The sequence below is a fragment of the Neomonachus schauinslandi genome, chromosome 10 (genome assembly GCF_002201575.2).
Source record: "Neomonachus schauinslandi chromosome 10, ASM220157v2, whole genome shotgun sequence".
Classification (NCBI taxonomy): domain Eukaryota; kingdom Metazoa; phylum Chordata; class Mammalia; order Carnivora; family Phocidae; genus Neomonachus; species Neomonachus schauinslandi.
This window is the reverse complement of record NC_058412.1, coordinates 29,704,132-29,726,343: the sequence shown is the minus strand read 5'-3', so window position 1 is coordinate 29,726,343 and position 22,212 is coordinate 29,704,132. Positions and strand designations below refer to the sequence as shown.

General features: G+C 39.9%; 1 protein-coding gene across 5 annotated transcripts in view; it reads right to left on the bottom strand.

The window, feature by feature from the left end:
* The window catches only part of NDUFAF7 (NADH:ubiquinone oxidoreductase complex assembly factor 7), a 32,496-nt gene extending 10,309 nt beyond the window's left edge, over nucleotides 1-22,187 (bottom strand). For 3 of the 5 annotated variants that reach the window (XM_021697414.1, XM_044918654.1, XM_044918655.1), the window contains exons 1-4: nucleotides 22,133-22,187; nucleotides 21,665-21,825; nucleotides 2,008-2,088; nucleotides 1,102-1,212 (exon numbers count right to left, since the gene is read on the bottom strand). In XM_021697414.1, coding sequence (XP_021553089.1) covers nucleotides 1,102-1,212; nucleotides 2,008-2,088; nucleotides 21,665-21,825; nucleotides 22,133-22,187 — 408 coding nt within the window. The remainder of the gene's footprint in view (nucleotides 1-1,101; nucleotides 1,213-2,007; nucleotides 2,089-21,664; nucleotides 21,826-22,132) is intronic. The other 2 variants (XM_044918656.1, XM_044918657.1) reach the window with 1 other exon arrangement.
* Nucleotides 22,188-22,212: the final 25 nt, after the last annotated feature.

Below are 22,212 nucleotides of genomic sequence, written 5' to 3'. Positions count from 1 at the left end.
CTAAACAATGCTGTCTTCTTGTACATGTATCCTGGTACGTATATGCACTCATTCCCATAGGGCATACACCTAGCAGTAAAACCACTAGGTCAAACAGTATAAGAACTTTGACGTTGGCAGATGATGCCCAATAAGCACTTCGAAGTGCTTACGCCAAATTACACTCTTACAGTGTATGAGAGTCCCCAGTGTGCCACATCTCCCCATCCTCACCAACCCTTGGTGCTGCCAAATCTTCTCATTTTGAGGGTATAGTAGTATCTCACTATGATTTTAACTTTCATTTCCCTGACTCCCAACCAGTCTGAGCATTTTTTTGGTTTTTCCTGGCCATGTAGATTTCCTCTTTCATGGTGGACCTGTTCACATCTTTAGCCTGACTTTTCTATCGAGTTATATGTCACCATCCTAACAACTGAAAGGAATTCTTTATGTATTCTAACTACCAGTTCTTTGTTGGTTATATGTGTTGCAAATAACTCCTCCCACTCTGTGGCGGCTTGTCTTGTTCCTCTCTTTACAGTGTCTTTGAAGAACAGAAGTTCCTAATTTTTTTAAAGAACAAAAAATTTGGGACGGCTGGGTGACTCAGTTAAGCGTCTGCCTTCAGCTCAGGTCATGATCCCAGGGTTCTGGGATCGAGCCCCACATCGAGCTCCTTGCTCAGCAGAGAGCCTGCTTCTCCCTCTGCCTGCCGCGCCCCCTGCTTGTGCTCTCTGACAAATAAATAAAATCTTAAAAAAAAAATTCTTTAATGTAGTTGAAATTATCCTTCTATTCATCTTTTCCTTTATGGCTTCTGCTTTTTATATAATTCAAAAACTTTTCCTACCTAGAAGACAAATATACTCTCCCATAATGTCTTCTAAATGTTCTAAACTTTTACCATTCACATTCTCTCCCACCCTCATTTTTTAGATTACAAACAGACAACAAGTTACAATTCATTGTATTATTCTGACATTGTACTTCAGCTGAGAAAGAGGTTGTTAAGGAGGTAGGACCAAAAGCCAAGGAAATCAATGGAGTTTGCAAACAAGTCAAAAGAACAAAGATTCAGGTGAGTACGTGAGGATCTAAAGCCATTCTTTTATTACCTACCCTCAAAATATCTCCTGCGAGGGTACCCCTGCCTGGGCCCAGTTCCACCAGTTGGAAAGCTGCATTTTTTCCAGTAGCCATCCATTCGCTAATGAACCATATACCTAGCAGCTGTGACAAGGAAAAAAACTACACTGAAGTATTATAAAATATAAAAGTATACCACAATATAAAACTCAACATAAATACATACTTTATGCCAGAAAGCAAAATGTTTGCAATGTATGTACGTATGTATGTTACTTAATATGTACATGTATGTATGCACACCCAGGAGCTTCACAGAGACTACATTACAAAAGACAACACTTAGAAAGCTTAATAACAGGAGAAAACAGTTAAAAGGCAGTCCCCCTGTAAGAGGTCTCATAACACAGGTAAGAGGATATCACTTACAGGAAGGTGTTAGTCTTTGAAAGCAAATAAACACATGGAATAGGATTATGCCACTTCTTCATATTCATATGATTTCAATAATTACGTGGCTTTTTAGGCATAATTAACATTTTTTAATACCTAGATTCTATTTCCTTTTTTGTACTATTTCCTATATCTAAATTTATCAAGGGGTTTTTATGCAGAAATCAACGAACTAGAATTCCTAAGAAGAATTCAGAATTTCTCACAGGGGACTTCTGTCTAACTATGGTGCAATCTTGGGCAGGGGCTGTAGAGTGTGTCTCTCCCCACTAATGCCTTAGTGTTTTGCATCTTTTCTCTCTTTCTTCACTTATCTCTCTCTTTAGACCTCCATTGTTCTCTATTCCTTCAGCATGATTAAAAATGAAAACTAAAAAAAAGAAAAAAGAAAGAAAACTTGAATCACAAAAACAAAGCTGTAAAACGCTATATTATGGAAGAATACAACTTGATCTGCTTTCATTTACAGTTTACATTGAATATTACCTCCCCAAAGATCTGACTTATTTCCGGTGAAGTAATGAAATCTCCTTTTTCTCCTAGCATGTCACGGTACACGTAATATCCCTGAGTAAAAAGAGAAAGTAGAGAAAACAAATTAACTTTCAAATAAGCCTTTTAAACCACCCCTCCAAAATCTTATATGATGTATACAATAACATAATCATTTGGTAAGAAAGTTCTCTCTTTTCTAAATAAACAAGATAAACACAGCAACTTAACCTAAACTTTACAAAGTGCGAGTCATGTTGCAGAACAGGTAGAAACATGACCACTCCTTGACCATAAAGGCAAAAGCCATGCATGTCCATCTTCACATCCCACATCTCCCATCCCACCCTGCTCCCCAACCCAACACAGTAAGACCTTGCCTGCCCCTCCCTCCAGCCTCCTCTCCCAAATGCTCACTGTTTCAAATTAGCCCCGCCTGGTGATGTCGGTGGTGATGTTGCTTGACCTATGTGCTCGTTATGTGGGAGCATTCACTTTGTGAAAATTCATGAAGCTATGTGCCTGTGATTTATGCATTTTTATAAATGAATATTTATATCTCCATAATTTTTTTTAATTAGCCCTGCTTGTCCATACATCCACGCCATTGCAAATGCTCTCCTTTCTCCCTTCTCATTTCTCCCTCGCAATCTTATACTCAATAAAATTGAATCTGCTCAAATGCCAGCTTCCCTAACCTCCTCCTCCAGCCCTCCAACCTCATACTAATTGCACTGCTTCCTTTTATGCGTTAATTTATTTATATGTCTGTGCTTCTCACCAAGAGGCATAGTTACTTGGTGAAGAGGACCATCTTATTTACCCTCCTATCCCAAGTTTTAGCATACTGTCTAAACGTCAAGACATACTCAAAAATTCTTTCTTAAAAAATTCCCTATGCTCCTCAAAGCCCCTTCCTCCACCACTTTACTCAGCAGGTGACCTAGACTCCTGCCCATAAAGGAAGTAAAGAATGTTATAAAATAGGATTTACTCAGCACCCTGACCCCACCTGGCCTTCACCTGGCCTCCACCTGCTCCCATTCATTCCTCAGAACTGAAGATAAAATGCCTTTACCTTCTGCTCTTATCCAAACCTAATCCCGCCACCTGTGCTCTGAATCATCGCCTCTCCTCACACAGCTCTCATGGGCCAGGATCTCGTTACCACCCCCTTCTCTAAACACTTTAACTTCCCTCTCTCAGCAGCAGAAATATACTTGAGTCACTCCCATTAAAAAAAAAAAACAAAAAACTGTTTTCATTTCATACAGCATCTCCTCTCTAGCTTTTCTCTTTCCCTTCATATGTGAACATTTCAGCAGTGTTTTTGTGGCACATTATGAATCACTCTGGTAGATGAAGACTATGTATTCCTTCATAGAATGTTTTTAAATGCAGGACTTAAAACACACAGGATTACCCCTCCCTCCAAAAAACTGAAAAACATTCATCCAATATTTAAAAAACAAACTTGTGATATAGTAACATATATGCATCCTTATAAATACATTAATAAACAAAGCTAAGCCTGAGGTCTAATAAGTAACAAAGTTTTAAAGTATGGAAGAACACAATGTATTTTCAGATACCTATGATCACTATTGGTATATGACAATATCAGTGATTTCCATGGATGCTAAAATCATTGGTATTACTGATGCCAGTGATTATTTCCTATGTTCATAATAAGAGAAATGCTAACTTTCAGTTAGAGGCTAATGAGGAAATGCAAATTAAAACCATGAGATATCCCTCATGCCTATTAGAAAGACCACCATTAAAAACACAAGAAACAACAAATGTTGGTGTAGACCCTCTTATACACAAGGCCACTACTTTCAAGACCAGAAGATGTAGCTGATTTACCTAATACATAGATAAAAACACAGAGAGTTAAACAAAATGAGGGGACAGAGGACTATGTCCCAAATGAAAGAATAAGACAAAAATCACAGAAAAAGAGCTAAATGAAACTGAGATAAGCAATATGCCTGATAAAGAGTTCAAAGTAATGGTGATAAAGCTACTAATCAGACTTGAGAAAAGAGCAAAGAATGCAGGAAGAACTTCACAAAGAGCTAGTAAATATTCAAAAGAACCAGTGAGAGTTGAAGAATACAATAACTAAAATGAAAAAACACTAGAGGGAATCAACAGATTAGAGGATGCAGGACAGATTAGCAATGTGAAAGGGTAAAGAAAAGCAAACAAGCTGAACAGCAAAAAGAAAAAAGAATTTAAAAAATGAGAATAAATTGAAGGAACTCAGCAACATCTTCAAGCATTAAGAGCATTCACATTATTAGGGGTACCAGAAGGCTGAGAGAGAGATGAAAGCAAAAAAACTTATTTAAAAAAGTAATAGCTGAAAACTTCCCTAATATGGGGAAGAAAGCAGACATCCAGATCCAGGAAGCACAGAGAACCCCTAACAAGATGAACCCAGGGAGGTCCACGAGACACAAAATAATTAAAATGGCAAAAAATAACGATAAAGAGACAATCTTAAAAGGAGCAAGAGAAAACAGTTATAAACAAGGGAAATCCCATAAGGCTATGAGCTGATTTTTCAGCAGAAACTTTGAAGGCCAGAAAGGAATGATTTTAAGGCACTGATATTAAAAGCATTGAAAGAAAAAAACCTCAAGAAAGAATACTCTACCCAAGCAAGATTATCATTCAGAATAGAAGGGGAGACAAAGAGTTTACCAAACAAGTTAAAGGAGTTCATCAACACCAAACTAGCCTGACAAGAAATGTTAAAGGGAATACTCTGAATGGGGGGGGGGGGGCCATAACTAAAAGGAAATTACAAAAGCAAAAAATTTCATAGGCAAACCAAACATATACCAAAGATAATAGATTCATTTATTACAAAGATACAATCAAGGTTAAAACACAAAAGGAGTAAAATCAATTATATGTACAAAAATTAGTTGACAGGGGCACCTGGGTGGCTCAGTCGTTAAGCGTCTGCCTTCAGCTCAGGTCATGATCCCAGGGTCCTGGGATCGAGCCCCGCATCGGGCTCTCTGCTCGGCCTGGAGCCTGCTTCTCCCTCTCCCACTCCCCCTGCTTGTGTTCCCTCTCTAGCTGTCTCTCTCTGTCAAATAAATAAAATAAAATCTTTAAAAAAAAAAAAAAAATTAGTTGACAGATACACAAAATTAAAAGATGTAAAATATGAGAGAGGAGCAAGATGGCGGATGAGTAGGAGAACTAAATTTTGTTTGGTCCCAGGAATTCAGCTACATAGGTATCAAACCATTCTGAACAACTACAAACTCAACAGGAGATTGAACAAAAGAATAGCAGCAACTCTCTGAACAGAAAACAACCACTTTCTGGAAGGTAGGACGTGTGGAGAAGTGAATCCGCAATGATATTTGGGAAGATAGACCACGGGGAGAGGGAGCCTCTGTCAGCTGGCTACTGGCAAGTAATAGAGCAGCAGAGCACAAAACTGCAACTTTTAGAAGTCTGCTCTGCTGAGGAACATCGCTCCAGTGGCTAAGCGGGAAGTGGAACCCTCACTGGGACAGTGTGGTCTCAGGACCCTCGGGGTCACAGAAACACTGGGGGTGCCTGAGTGCAGCAGAGCTCCCACATAGCAGAGCAGAGAAGCCGGCTGCAGAGACGGAGCCGAGGAGTAGGCTCTCAGCTTGGGGTTGCCATAAACTGTGATCCATGGCACAGTCGGGCCATTGCTCCTCCAGCAGGGACCCAACAAGTGGCAGATCCAGGGAAACTCCCCTTCCTCCCCCGGGAGGAGTGGTGCGGGAGCGCACCGCAGGGATCTGCTGGGTTTGGAGACTCCACACGGGGCCGGGTGCCAGAGATAGAAACGCTCAGTCACAGGCCGGGTGGGCACAGAGTGCAGCTGGAGACGGGAGTGATTGACTGCTTTTCTCTGGGGGCTCACTAAGGAGTGGGGCCCCAAGTTCTCGGCTCCTCCAGAGCCAAGATTGGGAGGCCGCCATTTTCATTCTCGTCCTCCAAAGCTGTACAGAAATCTTTCAGGGCACAAAAGCTACCAAGAGCAAACCCGAGATTACTTAGCCTGGCCCCCGGCAAGGGTGGGACAATTCCTCCACTGGCAAAGAACATTGGAGAATTACGACAACAGCCCCACCCCCCGGCCAGAAAATCAGCAAGAACATCCAGCCAAGACCCAGTTTACCAATCAATGAGAACTGCAGAACTCTAGCACTAGGGGAATACAGCACATAGAATTCATGGCTTTTTTCCCCATGATTCTTTAGTCCTTCAAAGTTAATTTTTCAAATTTTCTTTATTTTTTTCCTTTTTCTATTTTTTTTTTAATTTTTCTTTTTCCCTTTTTTAACCAACATCTTATCAATTCGTTTTTCTAAAATCTATTTTGAAGTTTCATTCTTAGAGTCATATTCTATCCCTTCATTGTAGTTAACCTTATTTTTTGTATATATATATAAGTTGTTCTCTCTTTAAAATTTTGGGATACAGTTTCTTCTAACAGACCAAAATATACCCTAAATCTCTAGTGTATGGCTTTGTTCTAGTCTCCTGCCTGATCACATCCTCTCCCCCACTTTTTAAAAAAATTTTTCTTCTTTCTTTTTTCAACCAACTTATCAATTCCTTTTATAAAATCTTTTATAATTTTCATCTTTACAGTCAGATTTCATCCCTTCATTGTATTTACCCTTATTTTTATACATATATAAGTTTTTCTTTCTTTAAAATTTTGGGAAGCTATTTCTTCTAACAGACCAAAATATGCCCCAAATCTAGTGTTTGGCACTGACCTATTCACCAACCTGATCATATTCTTTTTTTTTCTTTCCCTTTCTTTTCCCCGTGGTTTCAGGTCTCTTCTGATTTGTTTGGTGTATGTTTTTCTGGGGTCGTTGTTACCCTTTTAGCATTTTGTTCTCTCATTCATCTATTCTCCTCTAGACAAAATGACAAGATGGAAAAACTCACCTCAAAAAAAAAAGAACAAGAGGCAGTAGCGACTGCCAGGGACCTAATCAATACGGACATTAGTAAGATGTTGGAACTAGAGTTCAGAATGATGATTATAAAGATACTAGCTGGGCTTGAAAAAAGCATGGAAGATACTAGAGAATCCCTTTCTGGTGAAATAAAAGAACTAAAATCTAACCAAGTCAAAATCAAAAAGGCTATTAATGAGGTGCAATCATAAATGGAGGCTCTAACTGCTAGGATAAATGAGGCAGAAGAGAGAATCAGTGATATAGAAGACCAAATGATGGAAAATAAAGAAGCTGAGAAAAAGAGAGATAAACAACTACTGGATCACGAGGGCAGAATTCGAGAGATAAGCGATACCATAAGACGAAACATTAGAATAATTGGGATCCCAGAAGAAGAAGAAAGAGAGAGAGGGGCAGAAGGCATACTGGAGCAAATTATAGCAGAGAACTTCCCTGATTTGGGGAAGGAAACAGGCATCAAACTCCAAGAGGCACAGAGAACCCCCCTCAAAATCAATAAAAATAGGTCAACACCCTGACATCTAATTGTAAAACTTACAAGTCTGAGAGAAAAAGAGAAGATCCTGAAAGCAGCTTGGGACAAGAGGTCTGTAACCTACAACGGTAGAAACATTAGATTGGCAACAGACCTATCCACAAAGACCTGGCAGGCCAGAAAGGACTGGCATGATATATTCAGAGCACTAACCGAGAAAATATGCAGCCAAGAATACTATACCCAGCTAGGCTGTCACTGAAAATAGAAGGAGAGATAAAAAGCTTCCAGGACAAACAAATACTAAAAGAATTTACAAACACCAAACTAGCCCTACAAGCAATATTGAAAGGGGTCCTCTAAGCAAAGAGAGAGCCTAAAAGCAACATAGACCAGAAAAGAACAGAGACAATATACAGTAACAGTCACCTTACAGGCAATAAAATGGCACTAAATTCCTATCTTTCAATAGTTACCCTGAATGTAAATAGGCTAAATGCCCCAATCAAAAGACACAGGGTATCAGACTGGATAAAAAAAACAAAACCCATCAATATGCTGCCTGCAAGAGACTCATTTTAGACCCAAAGACACCTTCAGATTGAAAGTGAGGAGGTGGAAAACCATTTACCATGCTAATGGACATCAAAAGAAAGCTGGGGTGGCAATCCTTATATCAGACAAATTAGATTTTAAACCAAAGACTAAAATAAGAGATGAGGAAGGACACTATATCCTACTTAAAGGGTCTATCCAACAAGAAGATCTAACAATTGTAAATATCTATGCCCCTAACATGGGAGCAGCCAATTATGTAAGCCAATTAATAACAAAATCAAAGAAACACATTGACAATACAATAACAGTAGGGGACTTTAACACCCCCCTCACTGAAATGGACAGATTATCTAAGCAAAGGATCAACAAGGAAATAAAGGCTTTAAATGACACACTGGACCAAATGGACTTCACAGATATATTCAGAACATTCCATCCCAAAGCAACAGAATACACATTCTTCTCTAGTGCCCATGGAACATTATCCAGAATAGATCATATCCTAGGTCACAAATCAGGTCTCACCGGTATCAAAAGACTGGGATCATTCCCTGCATATTTTTAGACCACAATGCTTTGAAACTAGAACAATCACAAGAGGAAAGTCAGAAAGAACTCAAATACATGGAGGCTAAAGAGCATCCTACTAAAGAATGAACGGGTCAACCAGGAAATTACAAGAATTTTAAAAATTCATGGAAACAAATGAAAATGAAAACACAACTGTTGAAAATCTTTGGGATACAGCAAAGGCAGTCCTAAGAAGAAAGTAGATAGCAATACAAGCCATTCTCAAGAAACAAGAACAGTCTCAAATACACAACCTAACCATACACCTAAATGAGGTGGAGAAAGAACAGCAAATAAAGCCTAAACCCAGCAGAAGAGAAATAATAAAGATCAGAGCAGAAATCCATGAAATAGAAACCAAAAGAAGAGTAGAACAGATCAATGAAACTAGGAGCTGGTTCTTTGAAAGAATAAGATTGATAAACCCCTGGCCAGACTTATCAAAAAGAAAAGAGAAATGACCCAAATAAATAAAATCATGAATGAAAGAGGAGAGATCACAACTAACACCAAAGAAATACAATTATAAGAACATATTATAATGCCAGCAAATTAGACAATCTGGAAGAAATGGATGCATTCCTAGAGACCTATAAACTACAAAAACTGAACCAGGAAGAAATGGAAAACCTGAACAGACTCATAACCAGTACGGAAATTGAGGCAGTAATCAAAACTCTCCCAACAAATAGGAGCCCAGGGCCAGATGGTTTCCCAGGGGAATTCTACCAAACATTTAAAGAGGAATTAATACCTATTCTTCTGAAACTGTTCCAAAAAACAGAAATGGAAGGAAAACTTTCAAACTCTCATTTTATGAGGCCACCATCACCTTGATCCCAAAACTAAAGACCCCATCAAAAAGAAGAATTACAGACCAATATCCCTGATGAACATGGATGCAAAAATTCTCACCAAAATACTAGCCAGTAGGATCCAACAGTACATTAAAAGGATTATTCACCATGAGCAAGTGGGATTTATTCCTGGGCTGCAAGGTTGGTTCAACATCTGCAAATCAATGTCATACATTAATAAAAGAAAGAACAAGAACCATAAGACCCTCTCAATAGATGCAAAGAAAGCATTTGACAAAATGCAGCATCCTTTCTTGATTAAAATTCTTCAGAGTGTAGGGATAGAGGGTACATACCTCAATATCATAAAAGCCATCTATGAAAAACCCACAGCGAGTATCATTCTCAATGGGGAGAAACAGAGCTTTCCCCCTAAGGTCAGCAACATGGCAGGGATGTCCACTATCACCACTGCTATTCAACATAGTATTAGAAGTCCTAGCCACAGCAACCAGACAACAAAAAGAAACAAAAGGCATCCAAATCTGCAAAGAAGTCAAATTCTCACTCTTTGCAGATGATATGATACTTTATGTGGAAAACCCAAAAGACTCCACCCCAAAACTACTATAACTCATACAGGAATTCAGTCAAGTGGCAGGATATAAAATCAATGCACAGAAATCAGTGGCATTTCTATACACCAACAAGACAGAAGAAAGAGAAATTAAGGAGTCGATCCCATTTACAATTTCACCCGAAACCATAAGATACCTAGGAATAAATCTAACCAAAGAGGCAAAGAATCTGTACTCAGAAAACTATAGAATACTCATGAAAGAAATTGAGGAAGACACAAAGAAATGGAAAAACGTCCCATGCTCACGGATTAGAAGAACAAATATTGTGAAAATGTCTATGCTACCTAGAGCAATCTATACATTTAATGCAATCCCTATCAAAATACCATCAACTTTTTTCAAAGAATGGAACAAATTATCCTAAAATTTGTATGAAACCAGAAAAGACCCCGAATAGCCAGAGGAATGTTGAAAAAGAAAAGAAAAGCTGGCGGCATCACAATTCCAGACTTCAAGCTCTATGACAAAGCTGTAATCATCAAGACAGTATGGGACTAGCACAAAAACAGACACATAGATCAATGGAACAGAATAGAGAGCCCAGAAATGGACCCTCAACTCTATGGTCAACTGATCTTCGACAAAGCAAGAAAGAATGTCCAACGGAAAAAAGACAGTCTCTTCAACAAATGGTGTTGGGAAAATTGGACAGCCACATGCAGAAGAATGAAACTGGACCATTTCCTTACAACACACACAAAAATAGACTCAAAATGGATGATAGACCTAAATGTGAGATAGGAATCCATCAACATCCTAAAGAAGAACACAGGCAGCAACCTCTTCGACCTCAGCCACAGCAACTTCTTCTAGAAACATCACCAAAGGGAAGCAAGGGCAAAAATGAACTACTGGGACTTCATCAAGATAAAGAGCTTTTTGCAAACAGTCAACAAAACCAAAAGACAACTGACAGAATGGGAGAAGATATTTGCAAATGACATATCAGATAAAGGGCTAGTATCCAAAATCTATAAAGAACTTATCAAACTCAACACCCACAGAACAAATAATCCAATCAATAAATGGGCAGAAGACATGAACAGACATTTTTCCAAAGAAGACATCCAAATGGCCAACAGACACATGAAAAAGTGCTCAACATTGCTCGGCATCACAGAAATCCAAATTAAAACCTCAATGAGATACCACCTCACACCAGTCAGAATGGCTAAAATTAACAACTCAGGAAAAGACAGATGTTGGCGAGGATGCAGAGAAGGGGGAACCCTCCTACACTGTTGGTGGGAATGCAAGCTGGTGCAGCCACTCTGGAAAACAGTATGGAGGTTCCTCAAAAAGTTGCAAATAGAGCTGCCCTACGACCCAGCAATTGCACTACTGGGTATTTACCCCAAAGATACAAATGTAGTGATCCAAAGGGGTACATGCACCCCAAGGTTTACAGCAGCAATGTCCACAATAGCCAAACTATGGAAAGAGCCAAGATGTCCATCAACAGATGAATGGATAAAGAAGATGTGAGGGGTGTGTGTGTGTGTGTGTGTACACACAATGGAATATAATGCAGCCATCAAAAAAATTAAATCTTGGGCGCCTGGGTGGCTCAGTTGGTTAAGCGACTGCCTTCGGCTCAGGTCATGATCCTGGAGGCCCGGGATCGAGTCCCGCATCGGGCTCCCTGCTCGGCAGGGAGTCTGCTTCTCCCTCTGACCCTCCCCCCTCTCCTGTGTTCTCTCTCATTCTCTCTCAAATAAATAAATAAAATCTTTAAAAAAAAAAAAAAAAAACAACGAAATCTTGCCATTTGCAATGACGTGGATGGAACTAGAGGGTATTATGCTAAGCGAAATAAGTCAATTAGAAAGACAAGTATCATATGATCTCACTGATATCAGGAATTTGAGAAACAAGACAGAGGATCATAGGGGAAGGGAGGAAAAAATGAAACAAGATGAAACCAGAGAGGGACTCTTAATCTCAGGAAACAAACTGAGGGTTGCTGGAGTGGGGGGTGGGGTGGGAGGGATGGGGTGGCTGGGTGATGGACAATGGGGAGGGTATGTGCTATGATGAGCGCTGTGAATTGTGTAAGACTGATGAATCACAGACCTGTACCTCTGAAACAAATAATACATTATATGTTAAAAAACAATAAAAAAGGGGCGCCTGGGTGGCTCAGTCGGTTAAGTGACTGCCTTCGGCTCAGGTCATGATCCTGGAGTCCCCGGATCGAGTCCCGCATCGGGCTCCCTGCTCAGCAGGGGGTCTGCTTCTCGCTCTGACCCTCTTCCCTCTCGTGCTCTCTGTCTCTCATTCTCTCTCTCTCAAATAAATAAATAAAATCTTAAAAAAAAAAAAACAATAAAAAAGAAGAAGATAGTAGGAAGGGAAAAATGAAGGGGGGGAAATCAGAGGGGGAGACCAACCATGAGAGACTATGGACTCTGAAAAACAAACTGAGGGTTTTAGAGGGGAAGGGGGGTGGGGGGATGGGTTAACCTGGTGATGGGTATTAAAGAGGGCACATTCTGCATGGAGCACTGGGTGTTAAATGCAAACAATGAACCATGGAACACTACATCAAAAACTAATGATATAATGTATGGTGACTAACATAATAAAATTTTTTTAAAAAGTGGACATTGTGCTCAGCTAAAAAAAATAAATAAAAGATGTAAAATATGACCTCATGTACATAAAATGTGGAGGGAGGAGTAAAAATTTAGTGCTTTTAGAATATGCTCAAACTTTAGCCACATCAACTTAATACAGACTATTATACACATAGGATGTTATATATGAACACAATAGTGACCACAAATCAAAACCCGTAATAGATATACAAAAAATGAAAAGAATCCAAGCATAACACTTAAAGTCAAAAACCCACAAGGAGAGATAGCAAAAGAGAGGAACAGAGAATAACTACAAAAACAAATAGAAAATGATGAATAAAATGGCAATAAGTATATATATCTATCAGTAACTACTTTAAGTATAAGTGGACTGAGAGTTCCAAACAAAAGACACAGGGTGACTAAATGGATAAAAAAAACAAGACTTTTCTATATGCTACCTACAAAAGATTCACTTCAGACCTAAAGACACAGACTGAAAGTGAAGAAATCAAAGATATTCCATGCAAACAGAAGCAAAAAAAAAAAAAAAAAAAACCAGAAGAGCAATCCTTTTTCAGACAAGGCAGACTTTAAAACAAAGACCATAGGAGGCACCTGGGTGGCTCAGATGGTTAAGCATCTGCCTTAGTCTCAGGTCATGATCTCCAGGTCCTGGAATTGAGCCCCATATCGGGCTCCCTGCTTAGCAGGGAGTCTGCTTCTCCCTCTTCCTCTGCCTCTCCCCACTGCTCCTGCTCTGCCTCTCATTCTGTATCTGTTTCAAATGAATTTAAAAAAAAAAAGACCATAGGAAGAAACAAAGGGCATTACATAATGAAAAAGGGATCAATCCAACAAGAGGATATAACTGTAAATATATATGCACCCAACATAGGAACACCTAAATACATAAAGCAAATAAAAGGAGAAACAGTAATATAATAACAGTAAGAGATGTTAACACCCCACTTACATCAATGGATAGATGAACCAGATGGAAAATTAACAAGGAAACAATGGCTTCAAAAGACACATTAGACCAGATAGACCTAACAGATATACACAGAACATACCATCCAAAACCAGCAGAATACACATTCAAGTGCACATGGAACATTCTCCAGGACAGATCACATATTAAACCAAAAAACAAGTCTCAATAAATTTAAGAATACTGGAATCAAATCAAACATCTTTTCCAACCATAACAGTATGAAACTAGAAATCAATTACAAGAAATACCTGAAAAAAACAAACACCTGGAGGCTAGAAATATGCAACCAAAAAACCAATAGGTCAATGAAGAAATCAAAGTAAAATCAAAAAATACATGGAGAGAAATGAAAATGAAAACACAACAGTCCAAAATCTTTGGGATGCAGCAAAAGTAGTTCTAAGAGGAAAGTTTATAGTGATAGGCTTACCTCAAGAAACAAGAGAAATCTCAAAACAATCTAACCTTACACCTAAAGGAACTAGAAAACAAAGCACAAAGTTAATAGAAAGAGAAAGAAATAATAAGTATTTGAGGAAAAATAAATGGAACAGAGACTAAAGAAGCAATATAAAAGATCAATGAAATCAAGAGCTGGTTCTTTAAAAAGATCAACAAAAATGATAGACATTAAGCCAGACTCATCAAGAAAAAAATAAATAAATAAATCAAATCAGAAATGAACAAGGAAAAATAACACCACAGAAATAAAGAATTATAAGAGAATACAATATATTGGGGAGCCTGGGTGACTCAGCTGGTTAAGTGTCCAACTCTGGATTTCAGCTCAGGTCATGATCTCAGGGTCATGAGATCGAGCCCTGCATTGGGCTCTGCTCTGGGTATGAGGCCTGCTTAACTGCTTTAGATTCTCTCCCTTATCCAGTTTCCCGCCCACCCCCCGCTCATGCTCTCTAAATAAAGAATACTATAAAAATTGCCCAACAAACTGGGCAACCTAGAAGAAATGGATAATTCCTAGAAATACAAAATCTTCCAAAAATGAATCAGGAAGAAATAGAAAATTTGAACAGACTGATTACTAGTTACAAAACTGAACTGACAATCAAAAAACTCCCAACAAACAAAAGTCCAGGACCAGATGGCTTCACAGTTGAATTCTACCAAACATTTAAAGACAAGTTAACACCTATTCTTCTCAAACCGTTCCAAAAAACAGAAGAGGAAAAAAAAAAAACAAAAAAAACCCTTCAAATTCATTATACAAGCAGAACATTATCCTGATAGCAAAACTGGACAAAGACATTGTGAACATACATGCAAAGATCTTCAACAACGTATTAGCAAACTGAATTCAACTGTACATCAAAAGGTCATTCACCATGATCAAGTGGGATTTATTCCAGGAACATGGGTGATTCAATATTCACCAATTAATCAATGTGATACATTAACAATAGGAAGAATAAAAAACATATGATTATCTCAATAGATGCAGAAAAAGCATTTGGCAAATACACCTGTTCATGATAAAAACTCTCAACAAAGTGGGTTTATCTTTTTTTTTTTTTTTTTGAGAGAGCATGCAAGCAGGGTGAGGGACAGAGGGAAAGGGAGAGAGAAACTCTGAAGCAGGCTCCACACCTTCCAGGAGCCCAATGTGGGGCTCGATCTCATGACCCCGAGATCATGACTTGAGTCAAAATCAAGAGTCAGACACTTAACTGACTGAGCCAACCAAGCGCCCTCAAGAAAGTGGGTTTAGAGGGTACAGACCCCAACATTTTAAAGGCCATATATAACAAACCCACAGCTAACATTATACTTAAGAGTGGCAAACTGAAAGCGTTTCCTCTAAGTTCCCAGAAACAAGACAAGGATGTCCACTTGCACTACTTATATTCAACATAGTACTGGAAGCCCTAGCTGCAGCAATCAGACAAGAAATAAAAGCCATTCAAATTGGTAAGAATGAAGTAAAACTGTCACTATTTGCAGATGACATGACACTCTATGTAGAAAATCCTAAAGACTCTACCAAAAAGCCATTAGAACTAAAAATGAATTTAGTAAAGTTGCAGAATATAAAATTAGTATACAGATATCTGTTGTGTTTTAATATGCTAATAAGAAAGTAGCAGAAAGAGAAATTAAAAAAAAATCCCATTTACAAATGCACCAAAGAGAATAAAATGCCTAGGAATAAATTTAACCAAGGAGGTGATAGACCTATAATCTGAAAACTGTAAGACATTGATGAAAGAATTGAAGACAACATAAGTGGACAGATAAACCATGCTGATGGATTGAAAGAATATTGTTAAAATGTCCATACTACCCAAAGCAATCTATAGATTCAACGCAATCCTATCAAAATACCAATAGCATTTTTCACACAACTAGAACAAATAATCCTAAAATTTGTATGGAACCACAAAAGACCTCGAATAGCAAAAGGAATCTTGAGAAAGAATAATGCTGGAGATATCACAATCCCAGATTTCAAGATATACCACAAAGCTGTATTAACCAAAACAGAAATGGTAATGCACAAAAACAGACACATAGATCAATGGAACAGGAGAGCCCAGAAAATAAACTCAAGCTTACATGGTTCATTAATCTATGTCAAGTGAGGCCAGAATATATAATGGGGAAAAACAGTCTTTCCAATAAATGGTGTTGGGAAAACAAATGGACAGCTACATGCAAAAGAATGAAACTGAACCCTTTTCTTACACCATACACAAAAATAAACTCAAAATGGATTAAAGACCTAATGTGAGACCTGAAACCATAAAAATCCTCAAAGAAAAACATAGGCAGAAATCTTCTGGACATCAGCCTGAGCAACATATTTACAAATATGTCTCCTTAGGCAAGGAAAACAAAAGCAAAAATTCTACTGGGACTACAACAAAAGAAAAAGCTTTTGCACAGCAAAGGAAACCATCAACAAAAAAAAGGCAGCTTACTGAATGGAAGAAGATATCTGCAAATGTTATATCTGATAAGGCATTAATATCTAAAATATATAAAGAATTTATACAACTTATCACCAAAAAAATCCCCCCAAAATCTAATAAAAAATGGGCAGGGGGGGGGGGTGCCTGGGTGGTTCAGTTGGTTAAGTGTCCAGCTCTTGATTTCAGCTCAGGTCATGATCTCAGGGTCATGTGTTGAGCCCCATGTTGGGCTCTACACTGGAGCCTGCTTAAGATACTCCCTCTTCCTCTGCCTTACTTCCCCCCACTGCAAGCACATGCCCATGCTCTCTCTTAAAAAAAAAAAAAAAAAAAAGGTAGAGGAACTGAATAGATATTTTTCCAAAGATGACATTCAGATGCCCAACAGACACATGAAAAGATTCTGAACATCACTAATCATCAGGGAAATGCACATCAAAACCACAGTGTCACCTCCTACCAGTCAGAATGATTAATATAAAAAAAGATAATAAATAACCAGCATTGACAAGGATGTGGAAAAAAAGGAACCCTTATGTACTGTTCATGGGACTATAAATGATGCAGCCACTATGAAAAACAGTATGGAAGTTCCTCAAAAATTTAAAAATAGAACTACCATATGGTCTAGTAATTCCACTACTGGATATTAACCCAAAGAAAATGAAAAAACTGATTCAAAAAGATAAATGCAACCCTATGTTTACTGCAGCATTATTTACAATAGCCAAGATATGGAAGCAACCCAAGTGTCTATCAATATATGAATGGATAAAGATGTAGTATTAAAAAAAAAAAATGTGGTATATATATATATATACACACACACACCCCAATGGAATATTACTCATAAATCTTACCATTTATGACAACGTGGATGGACCTAAAGGGTATTATGCTAAGTGAAATAAGTCAGATGGAAAAAAACAAATACCATATGATCTCACTTACATGTGGAATCTGAAAAAAACAAAACAAACAAACAAAACCCCAGACTCTTAAATACAGAGAACAACTTGTAGTTGCCAAAGGGGAAGTGAATGGATGGGTGGATGGCAATACAGGTGAAGGGGATTTTAAGAACTTCCAGTTATAAAATAAATAAGTCACAGAGATGAAAAGAACAGCATACAAAACATATTCAATAATATTGTAACATTGTATGGTGTCAGATGGTGACTACCACTTATTGTGGTAAGCAGTGAGTATACAGAATTGTCAAATCACTATGTTGCACACGTGAAACTAATATAACATTGTATGTATATGTATATATGTATATACTTAAATAATCTATTTTTAATGAGAAAAAATTTGTGGTATATATACACACACAATGGAATGTTATTCAGGCATAAAAAAATGAAATCTGCCTTTTGTGACAACATGGATGAACCTTTAAGGCATTATGCTAAGTGAAATCAGAGAAAGACAAGTACTGTAGGATTCACTCATATGTGGAATCTTAAAAAAAAAAAAAAAAAAAAAAAACTCGGGGCACCTGGTAGGGGCTCCCTGCTCAGGGAAGAGTCTGCTTCTCTCTCTGCCCCTCCGCCTGCTCATTCTCACTCTCTCTCAAATGGATAAATAAAATCTTTAAAATAAAATAAAATAAAAAAACCAAAACTCATAGAAAAAGATATTGGACTTTTGATTACCAGATGCGGAGGGTAGGGGGAGGGAGAATTGGAGTAAGTTGGGCAAAAGGTACAAACTTCCAGTTATATAATAACTAGTATGGATGTGATATACAACACGATGACTACTGCTAACATGGATGTATGATATGCAGAAAAGTTAGTTAATCCTGAGTTCTTACCACAAGAAATTTTTTCCTTTTTTCTTCTTATTGTATCTATATGAAAAGATGGATGTTAACTGAACCCACTGAGGTAATCATTTCACAATATATGCAAATCAAGGGGCGCCTGGGTGGCTTAGTGGTTTAAGTGTCTGCCTTCAGCTCAGGTAAGGCTCTCCCTGCTCAGTGGGGAGCCCACTTCTCCCTCTCCCACTGCAGCTCCCCCTGCTTGTGCGTGCTCTGTCAAATAAATAAAATCTTAAAAAAAAAAACAAAAAACGGGGGGAGGGCACCTGGGTGGCTCAGATGGTTAAGCATCTGACTTCGGCTCAGGTCATGATCTCCAGGTCCTGGGATCGAGCCCCTCACTGGGCTTCCGGCTCTGCAGGGAGTCTGTTTTTCCCTCTCCCTCTGCCTCCCCCTGCTTGTGCTCTCTCTGTCTCTGTCTCTCTCTCTCAAATGAATAAATAAAACCTTTTTTAAAAAAATGTTAAAAAACCCTCAGACTTCGGGCGCCTGGGTGGCTCAGTTGGTTAAGCGACTGCCTTCGGCTCAGGTCATGATCCTGGAGGCCCGGGATCGAGTCCCGCATCTGGCTCCCTGCTCGGTAGGGAGTCTGCTTCTCCCTCTGACCCTCCCCCCTCTCATGCACTCTGTCTCTCACTCTCTCTCTCTCAAATAAATAAATAAAATCTTAAAAAAAAAAAAAAACCCTCAGACTTCATTATATGCAAATCAAGCCATCATGCTATATGCCTTAAACTTACATAATGATGTATGCCAATTCTTTCTCAATAAAAATGGTGGGAAAAAAGTTAATGCAAATAGAGGTGTAATTTTTATTCCCATCTAACTTCAGAACCCCCCGGTTTCTATTCAAAGATCCCTAGGTTAAGAAGCTCTACTCTCAAATGGTAGCTACTCGTGGTGAGTTTAGCATAAGATATAGTTGTCAAAAATCACCATGTTGTACACCTGAAACTAAGCTGACATCCTAGCAACTGTACTTCAATTTTAAAAAAGTTTAAAAAGGGACACCTGGGTGGCTCAGTCAGTTAAGTGTCTGCCTGTGGCTCAGGTCATGATCCCAGGGTCCTAAGATCAAACCCCGGGTCAGGCTCCCTGCTCAGTGGGGAGCCTGCTTCTCCCTCTCCCTCTGCCGTTCCCCCTGCTTGTGCGCGCTCTCTCTCTCTCTCTGTCAAATAAATAAATGGAATCTTTAAGGAAAAAAAAAGGTTAAACCAATTTTTAAATAAAATAGAAATTAAGGCTGATTTTAAAAAGAAAAGAAAAAATAAAAAAAAGGAAAAAAGCCTCCACTCTAAATTCAAGGCTTAATCCTGGGTAACCTCCTGTTCTCTAAATATACTCTCCCCGATTCCTTGGATTTAAACACCATCTATACATAGATGATGAACAAATTTATACGTATATCCAATGTTTCTCAAGAACTCCAGAACTTTTTTTAAGAGTTTATTTATTTGTCAGAGAGACAGAGAGAGCACAAGCAGGGGGAGGGGCAGAGGGAGAAGCAGGCTCCCCACGGAGCAGGGAGCCCAATGTGTGACTTGATCCCAGGACCCTGGGATCATGACCTGAGCTGAAGGCAGATGCTTGACCGACTGAGCCACCCAGGCGTCCCAAGAACTCCAGACTCTTACAGCCAAATGCTCACTTACTGTCTCCACCTGGATGTCATCACCAAGATGCATAAAATGCACCTGCTGATGGTTTCCCCTTGCACTAACACAAAAATCTAAATTCCATGAAAGCCTTGAATGAACTGGCTCCTCTCCAAACTTCTCATACTACTTTCCTCACCATTAACCTGCCACGCCAGTCACCACCCTCCAGCCATACAAGTGCCCTTCTCTTCTCTGTATGTGCCAAGGCATTTCCCAGCTCAAAAACTTTTGAGCTTTATTTCCCCTTCCTCTACTGGAAACTCACCCCCAGTTCTTTACCAGGCTGGCCCAACCCCATCCTTCAAGCCTTGGCTCAACCATCTGGCCTTTCCTGGCCACCTACCTACCTAGAGAACTTTTCCAACCCCTACTCCCACTGTACTACTTATTTTCAATCCCATCAACCTTTTTTTTTCCTTTCCTTTCCTTCAGAAGCACTTACAGATAATCTACAATTATCTTGTTTTCTTTTTTTTTCCTAAAGATTTTATTTGCGAGAGAGAGAGAGAGAGAGAGAGAGAGAGAGAGAGAGCACAAGCAGGGGGAGCAAGAGAGGGAGACGCAGGCTTCCCGCTAAGCAGGGAGCCAGATGTGGGGTTCGATTCCAGGACTCTGGGATCCTGACCTGAGCCGAAGGCAGACGCTTAAGGACTGAGCCACCTAGGTGCCCCCGTTTCCTTGTTTATAGTTCATTTCCTCACTAGTACATAAGTGCCATGTTTCACTGTCCACTGCAGTATTCCCAGTGCCTGAGATAGTGTCTGGCACTTCTGAAGCCTCAATAAATCAATAAATGATAAGTGGACTTTCACTCTATCAGAGATGTTTGTCATAAAGTAGGTATGAAAGGATCCCTATCTTTATTAAACCTCTGGACACCATCAACAGCAACAAGCCAAACCCCAGAAATCCACAGATACCATATTTCGACCCAACAAAAGGTAAAACATTCTAAAATAAAAGGACCACAGGCTTTTACCAAGTGGCTCTGCTGAGCAGACAAGGAAATCCAGGATACAGAACAAGGGCAGTGCTTGATCCTAAAACAGTAGAGACCCGGACCTGCCATTCCCAAGAAGAAAACCCAGAACATGCTTCCATTGCTTGCTGATGCAATCCCAACACAGTCAACTCTCCAGGTACTAAATTCATATTTCCAGATGCCTACTGGAGATTTCCGTCTGAGTCCCATCTGCACTTCAGATTCCTATTTCGGACTGAACTCTGTCCTTCCCCTCCCTCTTAAAGCAGCTGCTGCTCTTCGTCCTTCTGCATTTCCCTTTCCCGGAGAAATGATACTATATCATCTACCATCAGCCTAGATAGGAAAGACATCCTGACCCTCATTTCCTAAATTCAGTCGGTTACACTGCCTCCTGAACAGCTTTGGATTTATTCTCCGTTCTTCATGGCACTGCCATGACCTGATCCATCCCTAACCAACCACCTGACATTAATTTAGCTATCTCCAGGTCTTCGGGGGGATGGCTCTTCCCCTGGAGAAGGCGGCACCACTGCCTGAGCTGAGGACCCTCGGGCTTATCCGCGCACACCCCTCCTGGCTCACACCTCGCAAAGCCGTTGGAGCGAGCCTGGTCCTCGGGCTCCCCACCCGTACCTTGGCAGGGTTGGTCAAGACCTCCTTCATGTACTCAGCCACAGTGATGGGGCCAGTTGCCTTGATTTTGTATATAAGATGCCGCAGCATTGGTGTCACCTGGGTTTCCGCCGGCTCTCTCCCGGAGCTGAAGTATTTCCCTCTCCAAAGACAGGGAATGACTACGAAAAACAAGTAAACGGGACCATGAAAACATCTTAGTATTTGCAAGTGCAAGCAGCCTGAGTGCTTTCGAAGCTGCTGCGTTGACGCTTAAGCGCGCCCGAAGCACGGACAGCGGACTCCTGGCCTGACCGCAGTACGGCCACAAGGCGCCGGCAGGCACGCACAGTGCCCACGGCCACACAGCCACTCCGGCTCTGAGGCCGGACTCGTCTGCAGCTCAGAGCGCCTCAAGGGCCCCCAACTGAGGAAGGCGCCCCAGGCGGTTTCCCGCACAACCGGAGCTCCGGCGTGGCGAACACTTACCCGCGCGAGCCGCCGCACACAGCGGCCCCAAGCCGCCCCTCGCAAAGACGCTCATGCCGAACTTGGGGCGGGCAGTGAAG